General features: G+C 40.4%; 1 protein-coding gene across 1 annotated transcript in view; it reads left to right on the forward strand.

Moving 5' to 3' along the window:
• Positions 1-26,877, forward strand: part of MEI1 (meiotic double-stranded break formation protein 1) — a 2,282,292-nt gene that overhangs the window by 1,600,165 nt on the left and 655,250 nt on the right. The window contains exons 19-20 of the mRNA XM_044073933.1: positions 23,941-24,147; positions 24,294-24,458. Coding sequence (XP_043929868.1) covers positions 23,941-24,147; positions 24,294-24,458 — 372 coding nt within the window. The remainder of the gene's footprint in view (positions 1-23,940; positions 24,148-24,293; positions 24,459-26,877) is intronic.

The raw sequence follows: 26,877 nt of genomic DNA on the forward strand, positions 1-26,877 counted from the left end.
CTGCAGGACACCCCTGTTCAGGGTACCCGCTCTTCCAAGTCCTCCTCAGAGACCCCCACTGAGGAGCCCCTTCGAAAGATGATGTGCAGGAGGAAGCACATGGACTCATCCAAGGAGTCCTTAACTGAAGACATGGATTATGATGATGGTGAAAGGTCCCCGTGGTCACCTCCTGATGATGTTTCCTTTGGAGACATCCTGGAAATGCGTAAGCAGAGAGGTGACTGGAATCCCTCCAGACCTTCATCTTAGGAGTCCGTGTTCCTGCAGGCTTTCCACGCCCGGCCTTTTACCTCTTGGGTGACCTAGCCTGCCGATGAGCTCGTCCAGCTCATCGTGCAGCATGTTTGGAAGAACCCTGATTCCACTGAGTATCCCTCAGAGACTAGACAAAATTCTTTCCCCTCCCGAGGAGAACCCGCATTGGTCCAAAGGGTTGTCAGTCGATGCTATGGTGGTGGTGGCAGCCACGAAAAAGGATTTGGCTGAGGAAAGTCCCACTGTCCATCTGCCCAGCAGGGAGTCCTGGGCAGTGGACAGACTTGGGAAGTGTGTTTTTGCATCAGGGACCTTTGCTATATGGTCCCTGAACTATTTGGCACATTTTACTAGGCTCCAGTTGGACTTGATCTCCAAAGTCTCTGGGACGCTCGCAGGACAGTTGTCTGACGAGGTCAGGGACAAAGTGGCCTCACAGCTTGCAACCCTGCAATTGATATCCAACTCGTCCATGAGGTTGCTTTCACATGCGACAATACTCCCATTGATGCTTCATCCCTTTTTGGCTCCAAAGTGAAGAACATGCTAGCTAGGTGCGAGCAAGATGAAAAGGCCTACTGTTTTCCAGTCTTCAATGTATCTTCTTCAGGAATCAGAAGAGTGGAAAAATGTGGCACAAAAAATCTCAGGGTCCTTTCCGTGCCTCACGTGGTAATGATACCCCCAGGGGCAGAGGGGGTAACAATTCCGGAAGACACCCCTACAGATGCAGAGGGGGTCCTCGTAACCAAGGCTCCAGGAATTCTTTCTCTGGGCAGCCTTACAAGCGCTCCTGAAGAGCAGCCTGATTACTTACCTCTGTAAGCAGTCGGGGGTCGTTTCTCCCTGCACCAAGTTGCCTGGCAATCCATTACCACCGATCATTGGGTGCAGAGTATCATCACCACCAGGGGTTACACCATTCCCCTTTCTTGTCAGCCAAACCTTCCAACGAAACTTCCCAATGTTCCACCCAGTCAAAGGGAAGAAGCAGCTTTAGAGATTATAAAGTTGTCTCAAAAAAGAGTCATCCAACCAGTCCCATCAGACCACCGCAGATCCGGATTTTACTCAAGATTCTTTTTGGTGCCAAAAAAGACAGGGGACTGGAGATCTATTTTGGATCTCAGCAGCTTAAGCAGGTCTGTCACCCAAACCAAATTCTGGATGGTCATGGTTCAGTCCATTCTTCCCTTTTTAAAAGAAGGCAATTGGACATGCTTGATAGGTCTCCGGGATGCATATTACCACATCAAGATGTACAAATGCTCCAGGAGTCTGCTTCACTTCTGGCTAGGGGCCATTCATTATCAATTTCGTGCCCTGCTGTTCAGTCTCTCTTCAGCCCCCAGAGTGTTCATGACAAGCATGCAGTGGTAACAGCCCACTTTAGACTACAAAGATTTCGGGTGTTTCCATATCTGGATGACTGGATCCTTACCGCCTCCACCAAGCATCTTCTGGTAACAGCACTGCATTATACTCTCTCTCTGTCTGGCAAAATTTTTGGGAATAACAATACATTGGGAGAAGTCAAACCTTGCTCCTACACAACAAATAGAGTTAATTGGAGAAGTGTTCAAAACTCAGTCCTGTCTAGTATCACTCCCAATTCACAGACTCCACCGATTGAGGCTTCAGCTCCTAGTGATACTTTCTCAAACAAAAGTCTCAGCAAGGAAAGTTCTTCAGGCCCTAGGTTCTATGACAGCTTCAATTCCGATAGTGCCTCTAGCAAAGCTACAAATGCAGATCCTGCAATTGCTCCTTCTTTATCAATTGTTCCCAAACTATCACCCCCCTCTATTACCAGATTTGAAGAACCAACTCCTGCAAACAGGACCTACTTTGGTGGATGATGCCAGACGTAGAAGTTTGGAGTCACCCATTTCAATCCCCTCAGCCCAGAGCCATTGTGACCATGGATGCTTCCCTGATCGGGTGGGGGGCCATTTCCAGGAAAGACAGTCCAAGCCACATGATCCACCTCAGAGGCCCACCTGCATATCAGCTTTCTGAAACTGAGAGCTGTGCTGTTAGCACTGCAGGCCTTTTATTCGGCTCTCCCTTTCGGGACAATTGCGATTCAGTCAGACAATATGTCAGTGGTCTGGTATATCAACAAGCAAGGAGAAACCAAGTCCTACTCCTTACGTCGAGAAGCCAAGAGAATTTGGCGGTGGGTGATAGCTTCCAACCACTTTCTTATAGCAACACATATCTCGGGATCTCCAACGTGATTGCGGACAAATTGAGCAAATGCATCCTCATGCCTCATGAGTGGTGAACCCCAAGGTGGCGACAGAACTTTTCAGCCACTGGGGCCAGCCTTGCTGCAACCTTTTCGCCTCCCCATCCAACAACAAGTGCAGCAGCTATTTTGCCCTACTTCCCTCAGAGGGGGAGTCACTGAGGGATGCTCTAATCCACGATTGGCCCACGGGACTTATTTATGCTTATCCGCCCATCCCCCTGATTCCACAATTTCTAAAGAAAGCTTTTCAGTTGAAATTAATGGTGATTCTTATAGCTCCATTCTGGCCCCAACAAGTTTGGTTCCCCTTCCTTCGCTTTCACCTAGTATAGTCACCATGGATTCTGGACCCTCTACCAAATCTGATTACTCACCCCCAAGGGTTGAGTCACCCAAATCTGTCCAGTCTCCAGCTGACAGCTTGGTTTCTCCACTTCCATTAGTCGCCAGGCAAGTTAACCTTTCGAGACATAATTCTGGCCTCTTATAAACCATCCACCAGAAGACTATATCAGGGTTAATGGAAAAGGTTCTCCATCTGGTCCAAGGATAACATGCTAGACCCTTATTCGGTTCCAGTAACTGCACTGCTTCAATACCTGGCCAAGCTTTTTCATAATGGAACCTCTGTCTCTACTGTACGAGTACATCTAGCGACAATTTCTAATTTCAACAATGGTATAGATGGCACCCCTCTTATATCTTTACGCCTTTGCAAGGCCTTCCTCAAAGGGACCTCTCATATCAGCCTTCCTGTCAGACAGCCCATGGAACCATGGAACCTCACTTTACTCCTTCAGTCTTTGACTCAAAAACCGTTTGAACCTCCTGCGAAGTGTGACCTAAAGTTTTTATCTTGGAAATCCTTGTTCATGGTAGCCATCACATTTGCCAGAAGGGACATGGAGCTGCAGGCATTGTGTATCAAGAGGGCCCTATCTGGTCTTTCATAAAGACAGAGTATCACTTCAGACGAATCCATCCTTCCTTCGCAAAGTTGTTTTTGAATTCTCCATAAACCAGACCATTGATCTACTAGTGTTCTTTCCGAATTTTGCCAGTAGAGGAGAGTACTGCCTTCACTCCTTAGACGTACATTTACGATTGAGATTTTACCTAGACAGGACCAAACTTATCCGTACATCTGAACAGCTTTTCATCTCCTTTTCTGGGCCCATTCCAAGGTTAAATTATCAAAATGGCTAAGGGACTGCATACGTTTCATCTATTCCCTCAGTAATGAAACTATGCCAAAAGTTAAAGCTCTCTCCACTAGATCTATGGCAACATCTGTACCTCTCCATTCCAGGGCTTCCATGGATGACATCTGCGCAGCAGCTACTTAGGCTAAGCCTCTCATACCTTTATCAATCATGACAAATTGGACTTAGTCTCCAGAGGGAGAGCTACCTTCAGCTGAATGGTACTCAGGAATGTTCTTCAATAACAGCCGCCAATGGATGTCAGGGTAGCGTGGGATTCTGTCCCATCAGTGATGAATGGAAAGAAGATTAACAAATCAGATAAAGAAGTTATGTCTTACCATAACGTTCCATCTGTGTTGTTTATCTTCTTTCATTCATCATTTCCCACCCTCCTTCCCCTCCAAAGGCTCCTGAGGGATGCTTTGGGTCCAAGTGGTGTCCTAGGGTATTTGCGCAGAAGTGACCTTGGCTTTACTTCTTTTTCTCTAGCAAACTCGATCTGAAGTAACCGGGAGAAGGGCATTCTGAGTAGAGACTTAGCTTGAGAGTTTTTTTGGCTGGCGTGAGCTTGGTAAAAAGGCTGACTCTGTTCCGAGGGATCAAAACCGAACCCATCTGTGGTGAATGAAAGAAGATAAACAACACAGATGGAACATTATGGTAAGACATTATTTATTTTTTATGCCGTTACACGCAGTCAGGCTTAGAGACAAGCATGTGGGTCTGGTAGCCTGGGGGAGACCCAGACAGACCACATACTTGCAGCCAGGACTGGTGAGGTGGTTACTTCAGGAAGGGAGCTACCATGTAGCAGTGAGACTGACGGTGAGCCACAGCTGCTTGTGTGTACTGGTGTTCCCATGGACAGAGTGACTGCAAGGGCAGAGGTGAGTAGTAGTACCCAGGCTGACAGTGAGGCACCGCTATCACAGGATACCAGACTTCCTGTGGAAGGGGAGCTGGGAAGGGTTACAAAGCTAGAGTTGAGACAGGCTCGACTCTAAGTCCCTACATTACAAGGCCTGAGGCAGGTAGCTAGTGAGGCACCTGATTCTCAAGGGAAGAGAGAATCTGTATACTGGGACAAAGGGTTACAGTATAGAGAGTGGACCCCTGAGGGAAGGCTAGAAGGTGAGAGGATACAGCAGTTGGTAGTGCCTAGAACCTACCGTCTGGCACTTATAGCCATAGCCTATGATATTCCCTTTGCAGGTCATATGGGCATAAAATATACAGAGACGTATTACACAGGACTTCTATTGGCCTGGAATTGCCAGAGATGTATCAGAGTATTGCAGGACCTGTGAACAGTTCCAAAAGGTAGGCAAGGCAGGAGACAAGGTGAGAGCTCCTTTGATGCCTTTGCCTGTGATTGAGGAGCCATTTCAGGGGGGTAGTTATGGATATTGTGGGGCCTCTGAGTACCCCAAGTTCAACAGGAAAAAAGTATATCCTAGTGGTAGTAGATTATGCTACAAGATACCCTGAGGCAGAAAAGGTGGCAAATACTTTGTTAGAGATTTTCAGCAGGGTAGGTTTCCCAAAAGAAATACTGACTGACAGAGGTGCCAATTTCATATCAGACCTGCTGACTTGTCTGTGGAAGTACTGTGGGGTGAAGCACCTAAAGACCACCCCTACCATCCCCAGACTAATGGTCTTGTTGAGAGGTTAAACTCTATACTCAAGTCCATGCTACGGGCATTTGCAGACCAGTTTAAGAGGGACAGGGACAAATATTTGCCCCATCTGTTGTTTGCTTACAGAGAAGTTCCCCGTGAATCTACAGGTTTTTCACCCTTTGAGTTGCTGTATGGGCATAGGGTGATTGGATCTCTAGATTTAATTTGTGATGAGTGGGAAGGAGAGTGTGAATCTCACAAGGAGTCTGTTGTGACATATGTCCTAAAGCTCAGGACAAGGCTCAGGGAACTCATGGGCTTGGCCAAGGAGAACCTGGCAGAGGCCTAACAGCAGAAAAAGGTCTGGTATGACAGGAATGCTCAAGCTAGAGAGTATGCTGTAGGGCAGCAGGTAATGGTACCCATTCCTGTCAGACATAACAAGCTGCAAGCAGCCTGGGAGGGACCCTACAAGATGGTAAGGAAGGTCAGTGATGTTAACTACATGGCTGAACTGCTAGGTCGAAGGCAGGAGCACAAATTGTACCATGTTAACATGATGAAACCTTACCATAATAGGGAGGCACTTGTGCTGAGTATTTGCAGTGAACTGCAGGAGGAGTCTGAGGGAGATCTGGTGACTGATCTCCTTAGTGAGGCTTGGACTGACACTTCAGTGTAAGGGTTAGCAGCATCCCAGCAGCTATCTCCTACCCAGGTTCGAGAAATCCGAACAGTGTTACAGGAATCTGGGGACATGTTCACTCAGAAACCAGGGTGCACCCACCTACTGCAGCACCAGGTGGATACAGGACCCCAAAGGCCTATTAGGCAGGCCCCTTATAGGGTGCCTGAGAGAGTCAGACAGACTCTGAGGGAGGAGATACAGGAAATGTTGGAACTAGGGATAATTCAAGAGTCCAGCATTCCCTAGGTCTCCCTGGTGGTGCTGGTGCCAAAGGATGGCAGCACCAGGTTTTGTGTGGACCACAGGAAATTAAATAGTCACACAGAGTCAGATGCTTACCCCATGCTAATACAGATGAAGTCCTATAGCATCTGGGTGGGGCTAGGTATCTTACAACCATTGATCTTACCAAGGGTTAATGGCAGGTGCCCTTGACTGCCAGTGCTAGAGAGAGGTCAGCCTTTGTGACTCCTTTTGGTTTGTATGAGTTCACAAAGATGTCCTTAGGAATGAAAAATGCCACAGCAACTTTCTAGGGGCTGGTAGATCATTTCTTAGCAGGAGCAGGAGGGTTTGCCGTAGCTTACCTAGATGATATTGCCATCTACAGCCATTTCTGGCAAGAGCACCTTCAGCATGTCAGGGAGGTGCTGGGCAGACTACAGATGGCAGGGTTGACCATTAAGCCCAGAAAATGTCAGGTGGGTATGGCAGAGGTCTCTTACGTGGCACATAGAGTGGGGAGTGGTAAGATCAGGCCAGAACTTGCCAAAGTGGAAACCATTCAGGCATGACCTGCACCTGTTACCAAAAAGCAGGTGAGGCATTTTTAGGGACAGCAGGGTACTACGGAAAGTTTGTCCCCAGTTATAGTACCATAGCCGCCTCCCTCACAGACCTGACAAGGAAAAACTGGCCCGGCAAGGTAGTGTGAACCCCAGCATGTGAGCAGGCATTCCAGAAGCTTAAAGAAGCTTTAGGAGGACCCCCTATGTTAGCCAGTCCAGATTACAGCAAATAATTTGTTGTGCAGGTGGATGCTTGAATCATGAGGTGGGGGCTGTACTTAGCCAGATTTCTTCAGAGGAAGAAGAGCACCCAGTGGTTTATCTCAGTCATAGGCTTCAACCCAGGGAGGAATGCTATGCAGCTGTAGAAAAGGAATGTCTAGCCATGGTGTGGGCACTGCAGAAACTTCAGCCCTATCTGTATGGAAGAAAATTCACTGTAGTTACAGATAACAATCCCCTAACATGGTTACATCAAGCCAGCCAGCAAAATGCCAAGTTACTCAGGTGGAGCCTAGGGTTGCAAGTATATTATTTGGCAGTGCAGCACCGCAGTGGGATTAGCAATGCCAGTGCAGGTGGGCTCTCAAGACAGGAAATGGGGTAAGGTATACCCAGATGGACTCAACCCTCTCAAGCAACATTTTTCAAGGGACACTTGAACAACTAGCTTGAGTTCTCAGGGGGAAAGAAATGTGAGAAACTGAGGGGCTGCCAGCCCAGTTAGATAGAATTTTGTAAATAATTCTATGTCGTTGTAAATATTAATATGATCCACAGGTTTGTTTTTACAAATGTAAGAAAACTAAATGTAAGAAAATTGTGCTATATGCTGAACTTCAAAAATGTAACCACAGTGCACCCTGCTGAAAGAAAGCTGATGAGCAAAGAATTTTATAACGGTGTTTGATCTCAAGCTCAGAGACAGGATGTCTGGGCTAAGAGTTTCTTCTGTTGTTTTAAGACAAAGAAGAAAAGTACTAGGTTTCACATGTAAAGTGTCTTTTATTGCTATGACTTCCTGGCAGCTGTAACAATTGCATTCTGTGAGCCTGTGAAACCTCAGCAGGGGTGACAATAATGATGTAATGTGAAATGACTCAGAAGTACTGTGTATTATCAATTTAAGGGCTATCTCAGAAAGGAAGAGAGCATTTCGTATCTTGTCTTGGAACCAGTAAGAACATCCACTCACCAGTGCTTGCATGCTCTGTATGTAAGTAGTTTATTTAGAACAGTGGTTTCTCTTAGAGATAGATAGAAGTACCCAGATTAGTCTAGTTGTTTTCTATATTTATGTCAGACTATCCTACAATATTGTTTTAGAGTATTTCCTGTGATCTCTGAACTCTGTAATGTCATTGTGTTGAAGCAATAAATATTGTCTTGTGCTTTTATTATTTATTATTAAATATTTTAAACATTTCAACTGTGGCTGTTTTGTGTAGGAATAATCTAAGCTCTAGAGTACTTGAATGTATTTGGTGATACTGTGCCAAGCCACTCCAATAGCCTTGCTGTTTGTCACACTTACTAATTGGATAATAATGACATTACACAGTGAAATTGGTCACCCTTTGGGAAGGGCCTTATAGTAGCTGATAGTAGTGGTTGGTGACAGCCAGTACTACCTTATAGTCTGGCCAGAAAGGGGGCATAGCTGGAGAACCTGTGCCAGCATTTCGAAGGAGTGTCTGTGTGTTTGTATATAAATCAAATCTTAAAGAGGATGTGTGTGTGTGTGTGTGTGTGTGTGTGTGTGTGTGTGTGTGTGTGTGTGTGTGTGTGTGTGTGTGTGTGTGTGTGTGTGTCAGCTTTTTGGGCAGGGACACGAAGCACTGGTTGGACAGAGAGGGTGCTGGAGGTTGTAGCTTGGCCACTAGGCTGAGATCTGAACCCTATAGATGTGCCAGTGGGAAGTCTTATTGGGGATCTGGAGAGAAAGGGAGAACCCAGTCCCAGACCGACTGTGATCTCCGTGTGCTCTTAAGGGAAATTGTACTTTACTGTGTGTGTACTTGTTATCCCCCGAATGTACACACTGGTGCTAGAGGTGAGGATTGAGGCTCCTTGATTACTGAGCCAGTGCAATATATATATATATATATATATATATATATATATATATATATATATATATATATATTAAGATGCCAGGTTTTTGTAATTTAAAAAAACAGACCACAATAAATCATTTCAAAACTTTTCCTACCTTTCATGTGACCTATAACCTGTACAATTCATTTGAAAAACAAGCAAAGCTGTTAGGGGAAAAATATAAAAAATAAAAAACATACAATATGCTGGTTGCAAGTGTGCACACCCTTAAACTAATACTTTGTAGTGTGTGCATGCCCTTAAACTAATACTTTGTTAAAGCACCTTTTGATTTAATTACAGCATTCAATCTTCTTGGGTAGAAGTCTGTCAGCATGGCACATCTTAACTTAGCAATATTAGCCCACTCTTCCTTGCAAAAGCATTCCAAATCTGTCAGAGTGCGAGGGTGTCTCTTGTGCACAGCCTTCTTCAGGTCACTCCCCTGTTTTCCATTGGATTTAGATCTGGGCTGTGGCTGGGCTGTTCCAAAACTTTAATTTTCGTCTGGTGAAGCCATGGGTCATTGTCTTGTTGAAAGGTGAAATTCTTCTTCATCTTCAACTTTCTAGCAGATGCCTGAAGGTTTTGGGCCAAAAGTAACTGGTATTTGGAACTGTTCATAATTCCTTCCACCTTGACTAAATCCCCAGTTCCAACTGAAGAAAAGCAACCCCAAAGCATGATACTGCCACCACCATGCTTCACCATGGGGATGGTGTACTTTTGGTGATGTGAAGTGTTGTTTTTTCGCCAAATGTACCTTTTCAAATTGTGGCCAAAAAGTTTAACCTTGATCTCATCAGACCATAACACATTTTCCCGCATGCTTTTGGGAGACTTGATGTATCGTTTTGCAAATTTTATCTGGGCCCGGATGTTTTTCTGTGTAAGAAAAGGCTTTCATCTTGCAACCCTACCCCATAGGCCAGACATATGGAGAACACGGGAGATTGTTGTCACATGTAGTACACAACCAGTACTTGCCAGAAATTCCTGCAGCTCCTTCAGTGTTGTTGCAAGTCTCTTGGCAGCCTCCCTGACCAGTTTTCATCTTGTCTTTTCATCAATTTTGGTGGGACATCCAGTTTTTGCAACGTCACTGTTGTCCCCTATTTTCTCCACTTTTTGATGACTGTCTTCACTGTGTTCCATGGTATATCCAGTGCTGTGGAATTTTTATGTACCCTTCTCCTGACTTATACCTTTCAACAATGAGATCCCTTTGATGCTTTGTAAACTCTCTGTAAACCATGGCTTTTTCTGTAGCAGGCAACTGAGTAAATGTCAGGAAATCCTACTAGGACAGCCAAACTTTATTTGTGGTTAATTAGAGTCTCTTTAATTGATGGCAGGTGTGTACCCAAGAAGACTGAATTCTGTAATTAAATCAAAAGGTGTTTCAACAAAGTATTAGTTTAAGGGTGTGCACACACAACAAAGTACTAGTTTAAGGGTGTGCACACTTATGCAACCAGCGTATTGTACGTTTTTTTAATTTTTTTATATTTTCTCTCCTAACAGATTTGTTTGTTTTTCAATTGAATTGTACAGGTTATAGGTCACATTAAAGGTGGGAAAAGTTTTGAAATGATTTATTATGGTCTAATTTTTTTTATATCACAAAAATCTGGCATTTTATAAGATTACAACAGCAGTGAGCATTTGGACATCTACATATTGTTTTGGTACGTTTATTTACACAACTGTATTTTTTAACAGGTCATTCTGTTTATGTGGTATATAAACCAGAATCAGATCTATACTCCATCTTCTTGAGGAGCGACTGTATTGATTCACATTCTTAGCTTTGCCTTGTATCAGTGTTTCCTTAGGCATGCAGTCTGCTTAATGAAGTATCTTTGCATTTTCTCATCCATTTTGTATCATTATTTTTGTAAGAAATCCAAATTGAATTTACATACTTTGCAGAATGAAATGAACAATTACCATTAGTAGCTTGGTTATCTTTTAATTTGTGAAAAACAATATATATTTTGGCAGCCTAGTTGCCCTCTTGGCTATAACATCACATGGTTTAAAGGTTATTTATTTATTTTTGTTCACTGTGATGTCAATAAATTGGTATGGAAGGCTAGCTCAGTAGTTAGGGAAGAACTGGACACCCTCGACACCGTGGCTGAGAGAAGAATGTTAGCACAACTAAAGTCTGTCATGGAAAATATTGACCACCAACTCAACACAGTGGTAACTAGACAGAAAAGTTCCTTTAGTAGGAGACTGAAGAGCATAAAGTGCTCCTCTGTACATCACAGGAAATCCTTCCTGCCCACAGCCATCAGACTCTATAATGCCTCCTACCATCTTGGCTTCACCCCCACAGCTAAAGGAGACCACATAGTTTAATGTTAAACTCTTACCCATTTTCCCAACCTTTTTATCTCTCTTTTTTATCTTTCTTTTTCAGTGCAATATTAATCACCAGTGCAATTATGCTTTGCGCAGTATGCTATACTTTAGTTAAAGTATTGTAATGTGCAATACCAAATATCCTAGTGTGAGTGGTAATTAACACAAAAGGCTCCCCCTTTCATGTCACTACTATATGTGGTATGATATAATTAACAAGAATTGGCATATTTTGGCTACTGATGAGTGTATTTTTAAGTTGGTTGGGAAAGAACCAAGATTTGTCTATAGAAATAAAAAATCTTTGAAACAAGTATTATGCTATCCGAATAAGCACATTACAAGTCAATGGATGTACTGTGGTACTAGAGCATGTAATAAATGTGCTTTTTGTAAATACATAGATAGCAATGATATTTTTATACAACCAGTTACCCAGAAGATGTATAGATTTAACATAACAGCTGATTGTGAAACTAAAGATCTAGTGTACTTGGCTCACTGTACGATTTGTTCAGCGTCTACATTGGCAAAACCAACAGACATTTGAAAGTACGCATTAGGGACCTCTATTACTGCTATAAGAAAGGTTTTGAATATAGTGCAATAGCTAAACACATGCTTAGATGTGGACAGGATCATTTCTTTAGTTTCTTAGCAATAGATAGTTTGGTATAGGTGATCAGGAAGGGTGATCTTGTGAACAGAATGGAACAAAAGGAGCTCAGATGGATTATGTTGTTTGCAGCTCACAAAGAACCTGGTTTAAATAATTAGATCTCTTTGAAACCTGTCTTGAAAGACAGGAAACATGTTTAGAAGTGTTAAGATATTTGTCTGAAGTAAATTTATTTTTAGGAAAATTAGCAAATAATAAGTTTGCAAATAAATTTGGAGAATAATAGTATTTAAACAAGTAGGTAGAGTTCTTTGGTATGAAAACATGTTTTTAAGATGTTGCAGTTCTTTTGAATTAATTGTCATGGAGATATTCAATTTTTTTTTATTACTGATTGCCTGTGTAATTACTTATTATTTTAAAAATTCTGTGTTAAATGGTTTTAGTATGGTCTGAGGAAGCAATCCGGAGAGATTGCGAAAGCACTTACCACTATTTTATTGTTTTAATAAAGTGTTTAAACTTTTGATTTCTGTCTATGGAGCTCATTCATTGCTGTGGATCAGTGCAAGGAATATATTGTCTGTTCACAGGTTAATAAAGTTGCTAGGGCAGTTAGAAGAGCAGGAGAGCCATTCAAGGTTAAAGTCACCTAGGATGACAGTTTCTTGGCTGAAAGAGGAAGCAGACCAAGAGAGGAGGGTACGTGGCTATGATATTAATGGCTTTGTGAGGATTAATATGTAGGCATGCGATTAGAATTTCAGCACTGGGGATGTCTGGGGATTTGCAAATTACTTTTTCTACGTTAAGAGTCATTAAACATAATTGCCACACCCCATCGCTTTTGTTTAGCCTATCTTGTCTTATAATATTGTAACCATTTTCTGCAGTTTCAGAGTCTTTGCTGTGGGGCTTTAACCAGATTTCAGTTATAACAGCTATGTCTGGTGAGTAGGTGGCCAAGGTGGCATGGAATACTGCGATTTTGTTTACAAAGCTCCTGAGACTGAAATTGGTTATTAGAAGATCGGAGTTAGAGGTTGAAGGTAGTGAGGTACATAGTGTTGTTTCAGTAAGATTTTGGTTTGTTGTAGAAGAAAAGGAGTGTGGGAGGAGTCATTGATTATGAGGGAAGTCACAGTTGGGGTCTGGGTTGATATGGATGTCAGACCGCAGTTTAATATGTTGAGTGCAACACTAGGTTTTTAAGTTTGTCAATTAGTCAGTTCTACCTGTAAGTGGATAGCTGAGGGTTGGTGGAGTATATATGCCTGAAAGGGAAAAGAACAGTGTTGTAGTTGTAGTATAGATGAGGGCTGATATGACTACAAGGTGTAGGCAGACACTGAAGAAAGGTGTGTGTGAGTGTTGGGGAGTGATCGTGTTTAATTGTGTAATTATGGAAGTCTGTGGTATTATAGGCTGGGTAGAGAAAGCATAAAAGTTTTGTACAGTAGTGTAAAGAGTGAAAGAGTGCTATAGCAGGAGGATGTGAAATGTGTGCTGTGAGAAAAGTGTTGATTGGGAGAGAATGACTGTAAACTATTGTGGTGGGAGAGATGTGAAAGTATGAGGATTGGTGAATTTGTTAGGGGTGTGGTTTACTTCTGTATCAATATAGTCAATGAGGGAGTAGATACGAATGGGGGTAGGGTGCAGGAGCGGAGTGAGCCTGAGCTCAGCGAGGGCGAATGGAGTAGGCTGTCCCAGGTGAGGTGGAGACTAGCACATAAAGCAATCAAAATTCAGGTACGTTTGCTGACAAGAACCACAAGGTGAGACAGTCAGTCAGAAAGACTGGTGAAATGTAAGTTGCCAGGGAAGAGTAGAAATAAAAGGAGAGATTTGAGGGGAAGTGTGGACAGTGAGGGGAGAGTTTGCTAGGGAGTCAGAGAAAGCAGCAGACCCTACACAAAAGGGCGATATAAGCTTAGGTTAAAAAGGAAAAAAGAGTTGTAGGACTATGTAACAAAGAGAGCAACTCTGTTAGTGCAGTGGAAAGAGTACAGTAGAAAGAGTGATAGAAAAAGCAGGTTAGGGCATGCATTAAAGGGACAAGATAGCTGTAGGTAAATGGGACTGGAGATGGGCAGTGATGATGTACAAGGGACTACTGGGTTAAAAACAGGTTTAAAATTTAGAAATGTAATACAGTGTAAGAACTTAGCAAGGTATAACAGTTTGTACATACATTAAAGTTGAAATAATAAAAAATGCAGGCAATAGGTTAGAGCGTCCTGCAGGTGGTATCGGGTGATTCTTCTGCAGTGTACATTTTGAGGTTTAGATGTAACTATATATCCAGAAAGCCACTCTCTGGCTATCAGTGAGGGAGGAGGTCAAGTTTGAGTGTGTTGCATTAAAATTGAAATAATAAAAAATGCAGGCAATAGGTTGGAGTGTCCAGCACGAGGTATGAGGTGATTCCTTTCTGCAGTGTAGCTTTGAGGTTTAGATGTAACTGTATATTCAGAAAAGCTCTGTCTGGCTAGCAGTGAGGGGGGAGGTCAAGTTTGAGTGTGCTGCATTTTTAGCAATAAATGGCAGATACAATCTGAATGTCATTTGTATATCATCAGTGCAGGTCGTGGATGGTCCGGAGCAGAAACAGGAAGGAAAGAAAGCATGATTTCCATTTTCTAGTAATTGCTTTTTTGGCAGCCACTATAATTAGTCACAACAAGGTCTTACCTTGTCTAGGCAATTCCAATCCTGTATCATTGCTCAGAAAAATCATCTCCCTCGTCACACCAGTCTGCCCACCCAGCATCTTGGACAGTGCATCCTGCAGGGAATCTTTAAAGTCTGCCAACTCACTGCACTTTCAAGAAATACTTTATGGATCCTGCAACAAATTGCTTATGTTACAAGTGCACAGATAAACACAAACACAAAGTAGACCAAACACATGCTACATAATTAGATATAATAGATACTATACTCACTTATGTTACCCCACATATATAACAGCAATGTCTGACATAGGTACACTGTTGACCATAGTTATACAGAATGATAAAGACATTTGCTTCTTTGATTTTTCCATTTTTGATTCATTGGTAGCCATTGATAACTCCAGTGTGGAGAAATAAGGCTTGCCCTTTCTTGTCCTCTCAGACCTAGCTTTAACACAAGATTCCTCAATCTCTTTCTCTTTATATCCCCTATTGACAGAATCTTTCCTTGACTGGATAAAGTTGCTTCAAAATCCAAGTCCCTGACATGCAACCTGGAATTTCTCAATGCTTGATTATTAACTACATTTCTGAAAATGGGGAGTGCATGCTAGTGCAGTGTAAATAACTGTTCCGGTAGCAGGCTTTCCTATAAACTTGAGTATATAACTTGTTATCTAGTTCATCTCTCAAAATTGTTATATCCAAAAAATCTATACTACAGCGTGAGCTGTTAGCAGTAAAATGCAGGAACTCACTGCTAGTGTTTAGATACTCCACAGATGAATTTAACTTAACTTCCTCACCTTTCCACAACAAGAATAAATCGTCGACAAAGTGACAATAAAACCAGATATTGTCCTTAAATAAATTATTTACTGTATGAGTCTATTCCCATTGCACCATGACCAAATTGGCGTAGCTATTGCCACTGGGCATGCCCATAGCTACGCTAGAGGTCTGTAAAAAGTATTTATTATCAAATGTGAATATATTAAATTCAAGTATCTATTGTAATAAAAACATATCAACTCAATCTTCATGTTCAATGAATTGTTCCTAATCAGAAAATCACGTACCTGCTCTACCCCTTTATCATTGGGGATGACAGTAAACAGCGACGTTACATCTAACGTCACTAAGATATTCATCTCCTATCAATGATTTATCTGCTAGAAATTCATGTAGATCCCTAAGGAAATGTTCAGAATCTCTTAAAACAATCTTGTAATCATTTAACAATGGTCTTAGTTGTTTCTCTGTATAAATGGGAACCAGTTCTGTTATCCTTCCTTCTCCTGAATCTATTGGTCTGAAAGGGAGTACAGTGTTATATTTATGTATTTTTGGTAAGCCATTCAAAATTGGAATAATAGGATGTTCTACTATAAACTTTGAAAACAATTCTTTAGTAATATATTCTTCTTGTAAACAGTTCTGAATATATCTGTTATAACAGTTTATCATTTCTTCAACAGCAACATCATTAATCAACTTATAAGTTTTTACGTCTCTTAACTTATCATTTATAGCCTCAAAACGATTTATCCATCACAACAATGGAATGACCTTTATCTGTAGGCCTTATTACAATCTCCTTATCCATCTGTAGTTTAGCCAGTGCTTGAGTCTCATCATAATTCAAAATGCAAAACTTTATACTTCTACTTTAAAGGTCAACACATTATAAAGATCATTTTCGCAGGTTTTAATAAATATGTCTAGTACTGGTGGCATTAACAGCATAAATGAACTTCATTTTTTAAAAAGACAACTATTACCGTCTTTGTTCATAGAACCAAAATTTAACTTCAAAACAAGGTTCTGTGTGAATACTCTTAAGTTCCAAAAGTGTGTCAGGTAGGTCTGCCCAACTAGCAGGAATAAAAGTTAAACCTTTATTCAAAAGGTTGATCTCATGGACAGTTAATTGCCTCTTTATTTTTAACCTATACAATTTCATCAAAACTATAAGTTGTCCCACTCTCACTGACAAACATTCCAAAAAACAGTCATTACTTGACTGGATATTAACCAATAAGCCAAACCTGGGGTACCAAGCTGGCTATCTACCAGTCATGCTAAGTGACCATGCCCCTACATTTCTAGTCAGGAAAAGAATTCAAACCCAATCCTACATTCCTTTCAAATACACCCATAGAAAGAAAAACTTATCTTCTGACACATTTAATAGACTACTTCAACACTGTGATTGGTCTTCATTAAAAAAACTTACAAGTCCTTGCAGTGGAATACTTCAACAACAAATTCCATGACATTGTAAGTAATCTTGCCCCACCAGGAAAATATGCCACAAATCCAAACAATTACCATAGCTATCTAATGATACTAAACTTCTAATTAAACAAAGGGATAGAGCCTGGTCACTATATCATACCACCAAAGACAAAAGTGATTTCACCCTATATCAGCAACTAAGGAACCAAGCTAAGAAAAAAGTCATCCAAGATAAAAAAATAACTTAGTTCCTAACCTGTCAACAAAAGCTCCAGAACAACCCACATACGTTCTGGCAAAATATCAATCACCTATTTAACCCTGGTAAAACCTGCACCCCTACTCCCTCGACATCTAATACCCCTGAGCCATTTGCCTCACAGTTCAACTCTCACTTTATCAACTCTATCACCTCCCTTCTATACAGCAAACAAAACCTACCACTCACAGTTCCCTCCCCTAATACTCATAACACAAACTCTTTTTTTCCTTTAAACCCATTCAAACTACTTATAAACTCCTAAGTAAGCTAAAACCCATCTGTCTTGCTGCTGACCATCTACCCAACAAATTTCTAAAAGTAGCTGCTCCATCCATCACCTACCCCATATCCATTCTAATCAATTGCTCTATCTCAGAAAAATATGTGCCTCACCTCTGGAAATTTTTCACATCATACCCTTCCACAAGGTTGGCCCCTCTAGAGATATTCTGAACTACCAATCCATTGCCATCCTCCCTCCCATAGCCAAAATCCAACAAAAATGTATACACCGACAACTCATGAATTACCTCACCACCAACAACCTATTGTTCAGCTCTCAGCACAGCTTAAGACCTAAACATAGTACAAACTCAGTACTAATAACCTTTACTGATATTATTCATCACCTCAAAAATGAAGGACAGCTAGTTTTATCAATTTTCCTAGATATGTCAAAATTTCTTGACACCGTATCCCACCAATTGCTACTCAACAAACTTGCTACATATAATCTAAATTCATCATCCTTAACATGGTCCACAGCTATCTGTCTAACCGACAACAGGCCACAAAATGAAAGAACAAACTCTTCCTGCTACTACCAGTATCCACTGGGGTACCCCAAGGATCCATACTTGATCCCATCCTCTTTGTCATGTTTACCAACAACCGAAATTGTGCCACCCAACTTGCCACTATCTTCCAATATGCAGGCTACTCCTGTCTTATCTGCTCAGTATCCCTCCCCCAAGAACTTCAGCATAATATGCAAAAATCTTTCCTAGACATTGAAAATTAACTCATCGTAAACGCAAACAAGACTAAATTGATTATTTTCACAAATCATCCAAGCTTGCCTCACTACCTCTCTCTATTCTCTCCTCTAATGGTACAAAAATTGAACCTAGTAATCAGACCAAGCTTCTAGGAGTTACCATAGATGACAGACTAAAATCTGATAAGCACATCTCCTTAACAATCCAAAAAGTCCACACCAAACTTGGAGCTCTTTATAGGGTCAAACTGTACCTTACACATCAAGCCATACTAGCCACCGCTAGATCTCACTTACTATCTACCCTACTCTACTGCTCACATATCTTCACCAACTTATGCAAGACAGACTTAATAACCTAGAGTCCTGCTTTAACAAAATAGCTAAGTTTGCCTCCAATCAACCCCATAAAACTCACCATTGCTCCATTCTTACTCATCTGGCTGGAACTTCCCAACCTGTTAACGCTAAACCAACTTACCTTTGCCCATAAAGTCATACACAAGCCCAGTAACTGCATTGCACTTTCAAGCCTGGTCCAACCCCACTTTAACTGCAGGTCTCTTAGGTCTTCCAGCAGACTAATGCTAAATGTTACCAAGTCTCACGACTATCATGGCAACTCCCTCTGTTCCTGTAAAATAGCTAAGGACTGGAATGCTCTTCCTTAGCACATCCAAAACAAACCCAACATGTCCTCATTTAAAAAAAAGCCTAAAAGATTATCTCAGTAGCAACTGACTTTGCCCTTGTATTGCTCCTGGCTAGTTTCTTTCTCCTATTACTTCCAACTCCCTTGCTCAGGTATCTCTTTTCGCTACCTTTAAACAGCTAGTACTTATAATCGTATGCTTATTCTCTGATAGCTTATGTATATCTCTGTATTATATTATTACTATGTATTTGTTCATGATTAATTATCTCTTATGTACCTTTGTTAATTGCATTGTTTGCTAATATTTGTGTTCATGACTGCTTGGTCTCTTAACTGATTGTTACTGTTCTGGAGCTTTTCTCCCCAGGCCTCTGCTGAAAACTGGCTACTTGCCCAGTCAGACACTACCTGGTTAACAAATGTAAATAAACCAACTATATTAGAAATAGTGAACATAGTAATAGAGATAAAACAACTGGAACTGAGATCTTTAGAAAATGGTAGGAGCAAACTACATAGGAAAAAATGGGAACTGTGGGAACAATACATACGTGGGAGGAATGAGGTTTAAAAGAAGGCAGGACTTAAATGAGCTATGTCATGTTTGAATGTATAATGTCTGCAACTGGGAGTGTGTCAGTATGGTTTGTGATGTAAAATGCTTGCAACTAGGATTGTGTTGGTGTGGTTTTCATTTATATAAATGTGTGACTGCTTATGTTGTAAGTGATCATTTAATAATAATTTATTTAATGTTGCTTAGGTTGTATGGTATATAGCAATATATAGGAAGTATAATGTTTGTTATTGTGTTAATACAATTTGATTACTTTTGCATAAATGTAAATTTGCCTATGTCACAACTGATAATCCAATAAAGGTGTGATTCTGATACTGATACTGTGGTAAACTGTCCAGCATGTTAAGGTTTATGAACCATTGAAGTGTTCCACAGTAATAACCCTAATGATGCCTCCAGGCATTTTTCTAGGACCAGCCAAGTGATACCACTGGTTACCTATTATTGCCACATACATGCTGTTGAAATATTTCATCTTAAAGCTTACATGATAAGCAGCACAGCTGCATTGATAACTAATTTCTGTACAGCTAAAGAGATTTTAAATGTTATTTATTAAACTATTTGTATACAAATTTCACATTTCTGTGAATATCTCAACAACCGTGCACCAGAGGCAGAACTACTTAGTTTCAAATGAAATCTCAGAGCTTGATAAACCAAATGCTGATGATAGTATGTTTATTGTTTAAGGGGTTAACAAGATAGTGTGTGGTGTTTAGAATCATTACAAAAATATTTTACTGAGTTTAATGTCATTTACAAAATCTAGTTTCAGACAGAGTCTAATGACTGCTACTGCCATAAAGATTAGTTTATGCTAAACAGTTTGCCGTTTCCACCTTTTTAACACTTACAGTTCTAGAGATACAAACGGGTGGCCATGGTAGTGCAGTGGCTAGCATTGCCACCTCACAGCAAGAGGTTCTCCGTCTGAGGAGTCTGCATGTCCTCTCCCACATCCCAAAGACATGCTGTAGGTGGATTGGACACTTGGCCCGATGTGTGTGTGTGCCTTCTGTGGAAGGTTGGGAGCCGGGCTGGCAACTCAACACTGTCAAACTCTACTGCCAGTTGTTCTGTGGACCGTTGTTCTACTGTGGCAACCCCTAACTGGGAAAAGGCGAAAGAAGAAGTTTTAGAGATACAAACATTTGTTTAAGCTGTGAAGATATAAATTGATTTTGTCAAAAGAAAAAAAAATACAAGTAAACCAGAGTGGAAGTACCAAAACAAACAAAACTGTAAAATAACAATCTTGGCATAACTGAGTTGTTGTTTTATGATTTTGTCAAAGGGCTAGAAATGCAGCCATTGGAAGTTATTGTACTTGTGTCTAGAGAATCATTGGAAAGAGTAAGTTAAAGATATTGGAAGGGAGAACCAGCCAGATGGAATTCATATTACTTCTCCCTAAGATTGCTAGCTGCATTAGAAGTACATTGAGGCAGCTTGCTTTGGTGAATATACTGCTATTGATTGTGAAGCTTTAGTTTCATTTGCTTAAACTGACTTGCATTTTTGCTTTTTTATCAGTTCATCATTGAAGATGCAGTATTGGACAGGTTTACTTAGCAGTGTTTGCATTCGGTATTAGAAGGACTTTCCTCTTTCACGAAGGAAGGCATATCAGATTAATGCAGTGGAAGTGTTGCCAGAGTGCTGATTAGCTAGAGGTTTTATGGATCAAGTTCCATTAGTTAGAAATGACTGATTCCCTGGAAGCGTGTGGTGAACAACATATATACAGGCTTTGAAGCTTCTGTAGATGTTCTACATTCTCACTGCTGCAGTAACCTGTAAATTGTATCCTTCCAATAGTTTTCATTCCCTCCCACACTTTCACTCTGGCTACACTTAAGCTGAACTTATTTTGGTGGGAGCTATACATACAGTCAGAGTGACAAAATCTTGAGTATTTTCTTGACAAACACTATTTTGCATTAAAATAATTGTATTTTCTATTTTTTACTGAATTTCTGTAAAAACTGTGGTATATTTCTTTAAGAATATCAGCTTTTGAGGAACTCCTATCAGACATTCTGCAAACACTGCATTTGCTGTCTACGAATTGCTTTCTGGTTTATCTAGTGCCCATTTGTGTTATAGAGCTTACTTTATACATTTATTAACTGAAAATATGTTTTTTTTTCTTGAAAACTGTTTTATTTGGACAGAAATGATCAGTGTTCATGTTATGCTTATGTACTCACTGTGATAAGCTATTAAGTTAATCTTTTGGACAAATTATTTAAGTGTAAACTGGCATTCCTTTTTGAAAGAAGTTGATTGTGTGCTGCTTATGTCTTTATGATGGAAATGAGTTTTTTTTTAAATGGCTATGTGTTGCTTAAGTGTACTACGTAACAACTTACCTTCTGTCCGAGCCCTTCTACCTCAGCTTAACAGCAAAAAGACTTTATTCTCTACTACAGCATAGATAATTACCAGGTCCTGCTGTTCTTTCCTCCAGCATACATAGCTAAAAAAAAGGCAATTAAAGCACAAACCCTTAACCTTACCACTGGCTGAGTCAGTGTGTCAGCCAATTTTAAGAGACCCTGCAGTGGCTGTTGCCTATTCCTCAGACCATTTACTTCTTGTGGTGTAGCCTTGCCAGCCACAATTGACCAGGGGTTGCATGTCCTCTTTGGCTGCTTCAGTGTCCAATGTAAATGTGACAAAGGAGAATACTGCCAGCACAGCTATCTAGAATTTTGTAAATGATTGTGTGCCATTTGTGAATATCAACGTGATTTGTGTAGGATGCTTGTGCTGCAAATGTATTGGTTCATAGATTGGTACTAAGCTAACTGCCCTTGCGAGCCATTTTAAGCCTAGCCAATTATCCCTTGTGAGAATCAAACCCTGCACCTTGTGTTTGTAAGGCAAATACCTTAACCATTAGGCCACCCTCCATATATCATGTGTATATCAAACTAGGTTTGTACAGACGTGTGTTGAAAAGATATTTTATAAAGTGCTTGTGCTTATGTAACAGTACCACCTCCTTTTTGAGATTTACCTACGCAGTATCCCTTCAGGAAATTAATAATTGTTTCCACTCTAGAATATTCAGGAAACACACATTCTCTAACTCATATCTTCATTTTGAGAATAGTCACCCCTATTTCCAAAAAAAGGGTATAGAACCTTGAATTTGTGTACCTTGTGGATTTTACTACAATTGTTTTCTTTGTGTGTGGTACTCAGCTGTTTTTATCCAATTTTGTGGCTGGGCTGTACTGAGTTAAACAGACTGCACAGTTATTAAAACTTTGCTTTGGAAGCTGTGGAGTCTACTTTTTTATTGGCTGCCTTTTCGTTTTGGTTCCTGGTTTATTTCTGAGGTGCCATGGCTGAAGGAGCGGAGAATTTCTCTTTAAAAGAACTGCCTAGTGTCTTTCAAGATCAGGATGACACTAATGATAATTCTCCTGTAATGAGGGGGAGAATTTAACAAAATGCTGGAAATCCTTACACAGATAGCTACGAACCAAAGCACCATGATTAGGAACAGTTTGCCTGTGTTGCCAGGCAACCAGCAGCAGTTGCGTGATGTCGTAGGTACCTTTTTGGCCTCGACCAATCAGAATTGAGTTGGACAGATGAGGGAGGTGACTGCCAACAGGGCAGACATGTGTTCGCATTCAGTGAATGCGGTTACAGTGAATTCTTTGAACATTAACCAAGATTCGAGCAGAATGGATTTTATATTCGAGAACTGGACATTAAAAAGGTTTTATTTTACTGAGGACATACCCTAATTGCAAGAGACATTTAGCGACCTTCTAAAGGTATTCAAAGAGAAACTTTTGCATTTAAAAACATTGCAAGTTAGAGATTGATTATTTAAATAAATGTGTTGCAGTTGGGAGGGTACCTAAGGGGCAGCGGCTCTGTAAATACCCAAACAATGTTGAAACTAACAACATTTTCCACGAGGAATTATTAGAACTGTTTAACAAATTTGGGATTGAGTTGTTGAAGCTTATGATTAGAAATTATGAATTACAAAGAGACAATGTCATAAAAGATGTTAATGTTCTGCATGATAAACTGACTTGGGACTGTTTTTTCAATGTTGAAAAAATAAAATGCAGTGCTGTTTTTAAAGACATTGATTCACACTGTGAAAATGTGTTAGTAAGGAAGGTTAAAAAATTACAGAGGGACTTGATTGAATATAGGGAGGGGAAAGCTTACCCACCCCTAAGGAGAACTTAGTTATGGAGTATTAGAAGGGGATAATTTGAACAAGGAAACCCTTACCCTGGAAAACATCCCTTTAGAAGACACCCCCCCCCCGAGAAGAAGTGAGAGAATCGCACAGAAACAAGGACAATACAACGCTTACAAATCAATACAACCAGTTTCAGGGGAGGGGGGCAGGGGGAGAGGTTAGAGCAACAACAACAGGAATTATATGTGGAAGAACAGTCAAGGAAGAGGACAGTACACGGAATGATAGATAATAACGATTGTGTGGGTGAAATTTAGATAATAACGATTGTGTGGGTGAAATTGTTGTCACAGAGAATGGTAAAAAAGTTACAAAGAGCAATTTCAGTATTTTTAATTACACTGATTTTGAGATAAAAAAATTAACATTTTTCTTTATATACTAAGGGTTTTCAGTTTGTTCCTAATAGACCTCTGAACATGGTTAACACCTTGGTGGATGTCAAATTATTTTTGAGGAAGTTAAATCTGAAGTTGTTTTTCAAGGAGAAAAGAAGAGATGAACAAAATCTTTTGAGATCAATCACTTTTAACCCCCCGCTTAATCCAGTTTTGAGAGTATTTGAGGAAGTTGTGGAGCAGGACATTAGAAAGGTAAATACCAAAAAGGACATGAGGAGTAATTCAAGTCACTTGGAAGAAAGTTTGATTGAGGAATTGGTTCAGAATAAATGTAGAATTATGAAACCGGACAAGGGGGTGGGGTTGTGCTTATGTGCATGATTGATTATGAAACAAAGATGTTTGAGATTTTGAATGATGAGGAGACATATAGTGTAGCATCCAAAAATGAAATTCATGTTTCATGTGCCAAAATTCAGTATTACTTGAAGGGCCATTTGTTACAAGGAGCAATTAATAAGAAATTATATGATTTTTTATATGTGGAAAAACCACGTATTCCGGTAATATTTGGGATACCTAAAATGCACAAGGGCATGGAAGACTTGGCTTTCAGACTTACTGTTTCAGGTGCCGGGTATATCACAGAGCCTTTGGCCATATTTGTGGATTACCACTTAGGATTTTGGGTTCAGTAAAACATATTACTAAGGACTCATGGGACTTCTTAAGGAATATGACCTTTGATAAATACAGTAATACAGTGCATTTAGTTACTGTGGATGTTGTGGAATTATTTCCTAGCATTCCACATGATATAGGTCTGGAATGGTTTCAGGAAGTACTAACTGAAGTTAGATATTTGGATGCTAACACTATTAACTTGATTATTGAATTTCTGGAAACAACCTTGAAAAACAACTACAAAGCCGCGGTGGTGCAGTGGTAGCGTTGTTGCCTCACAGTAAGAGGTTCTCCCGTTCGATTTTCGGCTGGAGCACCTTCTGTGTGGAGTCTGCATGTCCTCCCCACTGTCGAGTGGCATTTGAAAGATATGCGTAGAATGGGCGTGCCTTCGTTGAAGGTTGGGCGTTGAGCTCCACCTCAGCACCCGTAAAAAATCTACTGCCAATCATTAGTGGACCGGAGTTCTGCTGTGGTGATCCCTAACCAGGAAAAGCCGAAAGAAGAACAACCTTGAAAAACAACTACATGTTCTTTAATGGTGAATACTACAAGCAGGAAAGTGGTGTGGCTATGGGGGTGGCATGTGCCCCCCTATATGGCAACCTGGTATTATACTATTGGGAGAAAAGGTATATCATGGATACAGTGTGGTGCAGGCACATAATCTACTATAATTAATTCCTTGACGATATTTGTATTCTTTGGGGGGTGGTCCTTGGAAGAATTGACTGCCTTCTTAACCTATAATGTTATGTAGTCCTATCTCACCTCCATTATTACATGTGGGTTCAGAGCCGATCCTCGGCTCCAACTCGGCCTCTTAGAAAGCCTGAAAACTTCTGATTGGCTCGTGGCTAATAGGTATCCCATGATGCATGCGCACATTCCCCAGATCACGTTTGCCGCGTCTTCAGTCGGAAGCTTCTTTTGGTTGGCTGTGGCTAAGTGATTTAGTTCTTTATTATTCTGATTGTAAGAATTTTTTTAACTTTTTGTGAAGTGCCTTTCTTATTGCTGTTAACCTTATTGTGATAACTGATTGTGTCAATTTAACCGGACTTGACTGTTTCCTGGATTTGACTTTCTGCTATAAAATTTTGGGCCTGTTGGCCTTTTTTGTGTTTGTGTTTCCGTGAGTGTGTGCATTTTTACTAAACCGTTTTACTTAGAGGTATTAGTCTGTTTCCCTTTCCTTTACACTAGGTTCGTTTAAGTTAGAGAACCTAGTAAAACTTCCCTTGGTTGTTTGTTGTGAGAAATAGGGCTAGATCTGTTTAAGTTAGAGGATCTAGTTCCTCTCTTGTTGAATGAGTGTGTTGCTTTTTCTCTTCAACGCCTGTTGAGGCTGCCATCATGTCTAAGGAACATAAAGAGCATAAACAGTCAGGATTTAACTCATTCACTCCGGAGCAGTACTGAAAAAGCTGCCTGCTTAATTCCACCATAGGAAAAATAATGCAGCCTGAGCTCATTTTCAGAAAATCCATTTCTAATACCATACAGAAAACAAATGTTCATAATTCTTTAACTATAAGAGCTAGACTAAAAATGTAAACGCGAAAGTTGTTCAACAGACACTGACCTTTCCACCAGTGTAAATGTTGATATTTAATAATGACTTTGATATGCACTATTTGGCAAGGAATGTTGATATTGTGCATATTTTTTACCTTTTTGGAAAAGCAAAGCACAATATCTTGGTCAAAGTACCATGCAGACCCATACAATTTGAATTTAATTTGTTAGTATGAATGTCAGCTTTAAAATGATACCTTAACCATTACTGTGTGATGCTCCTTTCTTGAGATAATCACAGAAATATGATTAATATATTATTTCTCATAATTGATAAATAAACAAAGCATAATATCTCTTCACCAGTAACAGACAGAGCCTACATATCAGTGTACAAGTTGTGCATCTGAATGTCAGCTTCAAAATGATGCATCATTTGTGTCATCACCATGCTCCCTTGCAAAGATATAGGCATAATAATGAGAAGTATTGTAAATGTATAATTTTCATAATCGTACAAGACTAAACAAACTGCGATTTATGTACATGTGTACAGAGCACAGACACAGTTATTTTACCATGTTGTAAGGAGTCACACTGTCTTCAAAATGAGGTATTACTTGGCACATTGACATGCTCCCTTGTAAAGTTATTTAGCAAAATATGAAAAAAATCATAATGTCCATAACCTAAGTCCGAAACAAGCTTTGATAATTGCACAAGTGTACAACATACAGGCACAATTATTTTACCATATTGGAACCAGCAATACTGTCTTCA

The sequence above is a fragment of the Protopterus annectens genome, chromosome 1.part0 (assembly GCF_019279795.1).
Source record: "Protopterus annectens isolate FY-2018-M chromosome 1.part0, PAN1.0, whole genome shotgun sequence".
Taxonomy (NCBI): Eukaryota; Metazoa; Chordata; order Ceratodontiformes; family Protopteridae; genus Protopterus; species Protopterus annectens.